Here is a 7,974-nt window from a genome sequence, read left to right on the forward strand (position 1 = left end):
GGCTCTGGCGCTGTGGCACCAGAGGGGCCAGGCACAGTCCTTGGGACCAGGGGCCCTGGCTGGGAGTGTGGGCTGAAGGGGGCTCTCACACACACAGAGTCCCCCAACACACGCAAATGTGACTGGCCTCGGCCCCGCAGAAAACTCAGGGCTTCCCTGGCGCCTCTACCCCCACGGCGTGACCCTCATGTCACAGCCTGGCCCACAAGCCTGGCCCCAATCTGCCCTCATGTCACATTCAAGGGTCAGACGCTGCCCTGACACAAGGCCCTCCGACCCCTGGGGGCACAGTGGGGGGAGGCTGTGCCATTGGCCTCACACCCCAAGCAGGCAATGGTAGTGTTTAACTGTTCATGTGTGCCCATTGTGGTACGTCCGGATGGATGAGGAACATCCGGGGATGTGTGTGAGTGTGTGTGGCTGGAGCTGGGGGCCAAGGCTGGGAGAGACACTTCTGGGGTTCAGGGCACATTGACTTTGAAGGGGCTACCAGGGACACTTTCATCGCCCCACTTGACGATGAGGATGTAATCGCCTTTCTCCTTGACGGTGTAGGTGACGTTGTACACTCGATTGCCCATGTGTTTCACGTACACCTCCTCGCAGGGCGTCTTGGGCCCATGCACACCCACCATCATCATGTTGGTGCCTGGAGGTGGAGACAAGAAGTGGGCTCACACCAGGGGCCTCACTCTTCACCCACCTCTCCTGGTTCCCACCCCGTGGTGCTCCCTCCTGTCCCCCTTGGGAACTCGCCTGCTTTGCTGCAGTCCACGGTGAAGGAATTCTTCTGGCCCACAAAGGCCTGGGACAGCCCAGGGCCACGTGTCACCACCTTGCTGGCGTCTGAGGAAAACTTGGGGATGGAGCTGTAGCTGGAGCCGCGGCTTGAGGACGACTTCGTCACAGTCTCCACGAGCACCGTGGATGTTTCATGAAGGCTGTGACCTCCAGACAGCCGGGGCCCTGCAGGATGGAGCAGCTGGTCAGAGGGCCCTGGGACAGCACTGACAACCCTAGAGCTGAAGCACTTGGGGTTCCCAGTGTCCCAGAGATACTCCCTCTGCCCTGTCTCAGCTGTTGCACCCCATTCCCAATGGATGCTCAGGCTGGTGGCTCCGATTCTGGAAGCCTTATCACCCCCTCCCCATTCCCCCAGGCTTTTCTGGACACTCAAGTCACAGTATAAGAGGTCTCGCTTTAAAAACGAAGACACAGTTTACTCCTTCTACGAGCCTCAAAGAGGAAAGGGTAGAAATAGCTACTAATCCATAAATAGCTACTAATCCTCATCTTCTTGGAATTAAGAAAGTTGGGAACCAGGAAGGAAAAAGCTCCACCACAGGAGTTACTGGTACAATTATAACGAGAAGTCACAGACAACAACATGCAAGTGTTTGTTTGTTAAAGTTGATTACACACAAGCTGTGTGGAAAGCCTGGTCCCGGTTATTTATGACAAATTGTGATGTTTGGGACAGACAGTGAACCACTGAGATTGGCTACTGGAGGCACCAGGATGGACTGGTGGGTCTCTCCCTAGCCCAGGGCACTCACCTGTGACCTTGGCCTTGAAGGGGCTGCCTACGATGTGCTGGGGGCCACCATACTTGATGGCAATGAGGTAGTTGCCAGGGGCCATGGGAGTGTAAGTGACCACGTGGCCCTCAGGACATTCCCGGCAGTCCAGCTGCACCTTAGATGGACCATCAATGGTGACAGACAAGGCTCCTGAGCCGGCATTCAGGGTGTTCACAATGAATTCTGATGACACACCTGTGGGAACAGACGTAGGGCTGTTACAAGGAGGCTTCTGGCCTGAGTAAGGGTGGGTCTGGTCTCCAGCAGCCTCTTCTGGACCCAGGCTATTTACCACGAGGCCTGCCTCCGGACAAGGTAGGGTCCACCAGGGGACACCCTCTGCCCTAGCTCTGAGCCTTCCTCAGGTCAAGGTGGGGTCCCTGTGTTCCTCACCCCTGCCCTAACCAGGAGAACTCACCAGTGGTGCCCCCCTCGAGCCCAGGGCCATAAGCCGACACCAGGCCTGGGTCTCCTGCCTGGCTCTGCTCCCCAACACGAATCTTGAAGGGACTCCCAGGAATGTGGGCACCGTTGAACTTGACATCGATGGAGTGGACGCCATTCTCGTGGGGGATGAAGCGGATGGTGTGCTTGTCTGTGGGACAGAGGATTGATGGATAAGCCTTCATGCACACAGTCCCCTTCCCCAGAGTCCCAGCCTGGGCAGGCCTGCTCACCACTGTCCAACTCCGAGACGTAGCACTCCTCCACTGCACCCGAGGGCGTGTGCACCCTGGCGTCAATCACGCCCCGGGCACCGTTCAGCTGCACTGCGAATGATGCTGGCTGGTTCACCTTGAGTCCCGTCTCCTGCAAAGTCCACAGGGAATGATGACTCTTGGGATGGTCAAGTCTGCAGGGGCCACTCTGCTGCCCAGCCCTGTGGCTCCCTCTAGAGTCAGCCCTGGTCCCTGCCTGCCAGCCCAACTTAGAGGAAGGAGCAGGGGCCAGGCCTGTCACCCTCTGCATCCACCTGCTAGGAGGTGGCCACCGGCTCATCCAGGCTGAGCACGGAGGGGAAGGAGGAGGAGATGGTATGTTCCTGTCCAGGCTGGGAAGAAAGCTCCAGATGTTGTTAAGCAGGCCTGATGGTGTCGAGATGAGTGACAGAACCACTCAGATATAAGGCAAGATGAATGGGGACTGGTTGAATCCGGGGGAGCTTCCTGGAGGAGGTGGGCCAGTGTCTGGAGAAGTACCAGGAGGGCTCTCAGGAAAGGGAGGATGAGCCTAGGGATGGGTTTCCTGAGGGACTGCCAAGATGACTACGAAGGGGAAACTAGCAGGGGTCTAGGGGAGGGGCCTGGGTTCCCCAAAAGCATTCAAGGCTTCACTTGGCAGGCTGCCTTACAGGATACATCCTTAACCCCTGCACTGCTGGTGTGCATGTACCAGTCTGGTTGGCTGAGGACCTGTTCTGCACATACTCTCCTAAGGCAATATGAAAGGAAGACCCTTTGCATTCTTCACTCAAAAACACCATCTATCAGGGCTCCCAGCCGCCAGCTGGGCTCCAAGGCCAGGCTCCGTGAACGTCCAGTTAATGCAGAGAGGAGCCCCTCTTGGCCTGCTCATAAAACCTGCTCACTGGGATCTATTTATTGTGTACTACAAATAAGAAACGAGGTCTTGTAGAGTAGTGGGTATCAGACTGCTAACTGAAAGGTTGACAGTTTGAATCCATCAAGTACCCTGAGGCATAAAGCCAGGCCCTTTCCACCCTGGAAACCTGATGGAGCATTGCTCTGAGTTGGAACTGACTCGGCGGCATCACGTTAGGAAATTGGGGCATTTAATTTCTTTAGAAGTCTCAGGGGAGGTGGGACAGGGTCCCAGTAATAAGACAAATAAGACACGACAGAAATACCAGGCTGTCAAAGGCAGAGCCCTGGGGTGACTGAGGGCAGGACTGCAATCACATCGTCCTGGGCTCCAGTGACTGGGACACAGGAGACTTGGTGCCTCCCTGCTGATGGCATCTCACTACTCTAAGGGCACACGCACCTGGAGGCTGGTGACGGTGAGACGGCGGGCGTCATCGGAGAGGGAGGCCACTGGCACCACAAAGGGGCTGTCTGGGATGTGCTCGTCGTTGAACTTGATAGACACCTCATAGTCACCTAGGGAGGGGTAGCCAGTCAGCTCAGGCCACAGTGGGGAGCGGGGGAGGGCGCAGGGACAGAAGCACCCACACGAGCTAATCCCAGGACAGACTCTGGGGCCAGAGGGCAATTCTGGACCCAGATACGTGCTCCCAGGGGTGGAGGATGGAGGTCAAGGGACACGCAGAGAAAAGTGTCTCCTGGGGCCAGGCAGGCCCAGTCCCCATCCCCAGTGACACCCACCTGGCTCCTGGACAACGTAGGAGACCCCACAGGAGCCATCCTTGCGGTCCTCAAATGCAATCTCTGCCTTGCTGGGTCCCTCCACAGCAATGGACAGGCCCCCAGCGCCGGCCTCTCGGGTCCAGATGCTGAATTCGGCTGCATGTGGGGAGGACAGGGCAGCTCTTCAGCACCATCACTGTCACCCTGGCTGTCCCGGCCCCTCCTATTCACCCCTGGCCCCGTCACTTACCTGGGACACCGGCCACGCCTCGCTCCAGTCCAGTGCCTCCGGCCCGCACCTTGTGAGCCCCTCCTTCACCCAGCGGCCCCACAGTGAACTGGAAGGGACTGCCGGGCACATGCTGGCCCCGGTACTTGACCGTGACCGTGTGGGGGCCCATCTCCTGGGGCACGAAGCGCACGCTGTATGCACTGTCTTCTCCTTCTACGATTTCAGCAGCTTCTGTCTTGCCTGATGGGCTGGTCACCTGTGCGGTCATGTCCTGAGAGCTGGCCTCACCTGCAGGGCATGGGCATGTCAGGGTCACACTGGTGCTGCTCCTGGCCCAGGGCCTCTCCTCCCTCTGAAGGAGACTTTCTCATGGGTCCACTCAGCCCTGGCTGCTGTGCGTGGCTGCCCACTGTCTTCCCACGCTGACCCCCGAGAAGACCCCAGGCCTGGTGCTCCCCTGCTCACCCTCTTGCTGCCGGGTGATGCTGCCAAAGGAGCCCAGGCGCTCTCGGCCCAGGAAGTCCCCGAAGACGGCAGGGAAGGGGTCTCCGCCCACCTGGGTGGACTCCTCTACCCGCACCTCCCGCTTGGTCTCCCCGCCTCGCGTCTTGCTGATCTCCGTGCGCTCAGTGCGTGTGTAAGTGTGGCTGCTGCGTGTGAAGGTGCGTGTCAGGCGCTCCTGGGCTGACACCATCTGGAACCAATTTCCTGTGGGTGTGAGACCAAGTGGATGAGATGAGGAGGGTCCAGTCAATGCGGAGACCCCAGGAGTCCTCTGGAGGCAGACCCAGCCTCACCACTGCCCCAGGCACCTCCCTAGGCCCAGAGAGCCCCCACTCAGACACCTCCCCAGGCCCAGTCGGCCCCCACTCAGACACCTCCCCAGGCTCAGTCTGTGAACTGGCCCAGCCTGGCTACTACCTCAGCCCCCTCCCCAGGTCCAGCCCGGCCCCCACCCCCTACAACTCCCGAGGCCCAGCCTAGCCCCCACCCCAGGCACCTCCCCAGGCCCAGCCCAGCCCCCACCCCAGGCACCTCCCCAGGCCCAGCCTGGCTATTACCCCAGGTGCCTTCTGAGCGCATACCTGGGATCTTGAGGTTGAGGTCGCAGGTGCTGCCAATGGTGGCGATGGAAGGCGCCTGTCTGCGTCGCGTGATGCTCTCCTTCATGCGGCCCTCGCCAGTGACCTTCACTGTGAACGGGCTTCCTGCAGGGAGGACGAGGGGCCTGGCTCAGCCTGTCACCTTGAGCCTCCTCATGTCCACCCACCCCACTGCATCCCAGAGCCTCACCAGGGACGTGCTTGTCGGCAAACTTGATGTTGATGATGTAGGTGCCGGGCTCCGTGGGGCAGTAGGTGACTTTGCAGGTGCCGTCCTCCATGTCCTCACAGTTGATGTCCACCTTGCTGGGACCTTCGATGCTCAGCCCCAGGCCTCCATAACCTGGGGAAGGGCAAGGGGGCATGTTTCTCTTGGTCCCTGCTGTCCACCGCCCACTGCCACTCTGCCTCCCTCTGTCCAGACTGCAGGCTGTGCACAGAATGGACACCCACTGTGCAAAGTAATCACTACCGATGGTTCAGGGGAAGAGGAGGGTGAGCCAGGCACTGCTCCCAAGGGCCAGGGTGTCAGTGCTCTGGAAAGTTCCCTAAAGCAGGTCTCCTGGACTCCAGAGAGGAAGGGATTACTGTGCAGACCAGCTGGACTTTCCCTTAAGAGCGATGGGGACATTCATGTCCCCAGAATGTGAGTCCCAACAAAGGCCAGGAGGAGGGTCTGGTTGGGGGACAGGGGGCTGCCCAGGAAAGGAGGCATCAGCTGACATGGGTCACCCCTCAGGGGCCTGGGGAAGACACACCTGCATTGCGAGTGTCCACGATGAACTCCGCCACCTGGAAGGTGTGTCCCTCTGACAGGCCCTTGCCCCAGACGCGCACCTTGCTGGCGTCTCCGATCTCTGAGGGCCCCACAAGAATCTTGAAGGGGCTGTTGGTAACGTGCTTGCCACTCTTACGAACGCTCACCACGTGCTCGCCCACCTCCTTGGGGGTGAAGGAGATGCCTGTGGAGACATGAGGGTCAGGCACGGGCCAGCACCCGGCAGGGCTCCCTGCAGGCTGGCTGGGGCACAGGCTCACGGGGTGCAGCTCACCGATGTGCCGGTTGGGGAGGCGCTTGAGCAGACAGGGCTCCTCATTGCCCGAGGGGGCGCGGATGCTGGCGGTCAGCTGGCTTAGGTCACTCTCTGTGATCTTCAGTGACACGTCCGTGGATGTGCCCACATTCAGCTGTGATGTCCTCATGGAGTCATCCCCTGCAGGGAGTGTGGGGTCAGACAGGTGTAACTCAGGCGGGTCCTGCCCCCTCCCCGGAGCAGGGGACTCAGGAGGGCTCTCAGGCTCTGCTGGACTCAGCTGAGCCTCGAGGCCACACCCAGGCGCATGGAGGCCTGAGGCTCCAGACCCCTCTTAGCTGCCAAAGACCATCCCTGGCCTCAGCACCCTGGCTGCTCCTGGAGACCCTCTGGGGATGCCTCAATCCTGTAACGTGTCAGACCCCAAAAGAAACCTTCATGTAGTTGAATACTGAGCCATGTGGTTTTGTGGCTACAGACTAAATCTCCAGAGCTCAGATACAAAGCCTCTGCCCTGGTTTTTCCAGAGAGTTCTTTATGTTTGTCCCACATAACCTCTCCCACCTCGAGGGGCATCTGACCTCAAGACTGCAGCAAATGAACACGCTGGGCTTAAAGACAGGAGGTTTGCCAGGCATGTATGTGTGTGGGGTGGGCTGTGTGCGTGCACCCGTGTGCATGAATGCACGTGGCACAAGCTGCATGAACACGCGCGCACACCCCACCTGTGATCTTGGCTGTGAAGGGGCTCCCCGGGATGTGCTTGTCATCAAAGCGCACGATGATGCTGTAGTCTCCGGGCGCCGTGGGCAGGTAGGACACGGTACAGGTGCCGTCCTTGTTGTCCTTACAGGTGATCTCTGCCTTGGAGGGGCCCTCCACGGCCAGGGACAGACCACCTGGAGGAGGAGGAGAAGTTGAGCTTAGAGGCTGTGCTCACTTTTCAGTGCCTCGCTGGTCCCTCTGCCCCAGCCTTGTGCCTGCAGCTGCCCTCACCTTCCCCAGCATCCTTGGTGACGATGGTGAAGGTGGCCGGCTTGTTGACCATGCCATGGCTCAGGCCTGGCCCATAGGCACTCACGTGGCGGCTGTTGATGGCATCCACGTAGAACTGCAGGGGACTCCCTGGGGGTGGCACAGGGGGAGGGGTCTGAGTCAGTGGTGGGGACAGGGACGACTGTCTGGGTGCCCAGCACCTCCCGTCCTGAGGCTGTGTCTCTGTCATGAGGACCTGACTCGGGAGACTCTGTCCCCCCAGAGCCCAGCAGGCACCCTGGGCGCTTTTGATGGCAGGAGAACAGCAGGAAGAGGCAGTCTGGGCATGTGCACTCACCAGGGATGTGGTTGCCGTCGTACTTGATGCCCATGTGGTGCAGGCCTTTCTCGGTGGGCGCGTACCTCACCGTGATGGTGCCGTCCTTGTTGTCAGTGATGTTGGGCCGGGCGGTCTTCCCGGAGGGCATCCTCACCTCCCCTGTCGGGTGGACACTGTTAGCCTGGGACCCTACTGGTCCCACCACAAGTCCCCTGCCCGCCTGGTCCCCATTCCCGTGGTATCTGCTTCTTCACAGCAGCCAGGCGCCAGGAGACAGCCTGAAGCCCTGGGCTAGAGGCCGAGATCGTGAAGCCATGGGCTAGAGGCCGAGTTCGTGAAGCCATGGGCTAGAGGCCGAGTTCGTGAAGCCATGGGCTAGAGGC

At 59.8% G+C, this 7,974-nt stretch overlaps 1 protein-coding gene across 7 annotated transcripts in view; it reads right to left on the minus strand.

Moving 5' to 3' along the window:
* Positions 1-461: 461 nt before the first annotated feature.
* Positions 462-7,974, minus strand: part of FLNC (filamin C, gamma) — a 27,602-nt gene continuing 20,089 nt past the window's right edge. For 5 of the 7 annotated variants that reach the window (XM_006896061.1, XM_006896060.1, XM_006896059.1 and 2 more), the window contains 15 exons: positions 7,610-7,750; positions 7,273-7,401; positions 7,002-7,175; positions 6,295-6,456; positions 6,001-6,204; positions 5,433-5,585; positions 5,225-5,347; positions 4,158-4,427; positions 3,926-4,063; positions 3,585-3,700; positions 2,258-2,390; positions 1,999-2,175; positions 1,557-1,775; positions 757-966; positions 462-649 (listed from right to left, as the gene is read on the minus strand). In XM_006896061.1, coding sequence (XP_006896123.1) covers positions 462-649; positions 757-966; positions 1,557-1,775; positions 1,999-2,175; positions 2,258-2,390; positions 3,585-3,700; positions 3,926-4,063; positions 4,158-4,427; positions 5,225-5,347; positions 5,433-5,585; positions 6,001-6,204; positions 6,295-6,456; positions 7,002-7,175; positions 7,273-7,401; positions 7,610-7,750 — 2,537 coding nt within the window. Of the gene's footprint in view, positions 650-756; positions 967-1,556; positions 1,776-1,998; positions 2,176-2,257; positions 2,391-3,584; positions 3,701-3,925; positions 4,064-4,157; positions 4,428-4,604; positions 4,848-5,224; positions 5,348-5,432; positions 5,586-6,000; positions 6,205-6,294; positions 6,457-7,001; positions 7,176-7,272; positions 7,402-7,609; positions 7,751-7,974 lie in introns of all 7 variants that reach the window. The other 2 variants (XM_006896056.1, XM_006896055.1) reach the window with 1 other exon arrangement.

Source organism: Elephantulus edwardii, unplaced genomic scaffold (assembly GCF_000299155.1).
Source record: "Elephantulus edwardii isolate Elephantulus edwardi_28Jun2011 unplaced genomic scaffold, EleEdw1.0 scaffold00181, whole genome shotgun sequence".
NCBI lineage: Eukaryota > Metazoa > Chordata > Mammalia > Macroscelidea > Macroscelididae > Elephantulus > Elephantulus edwardii.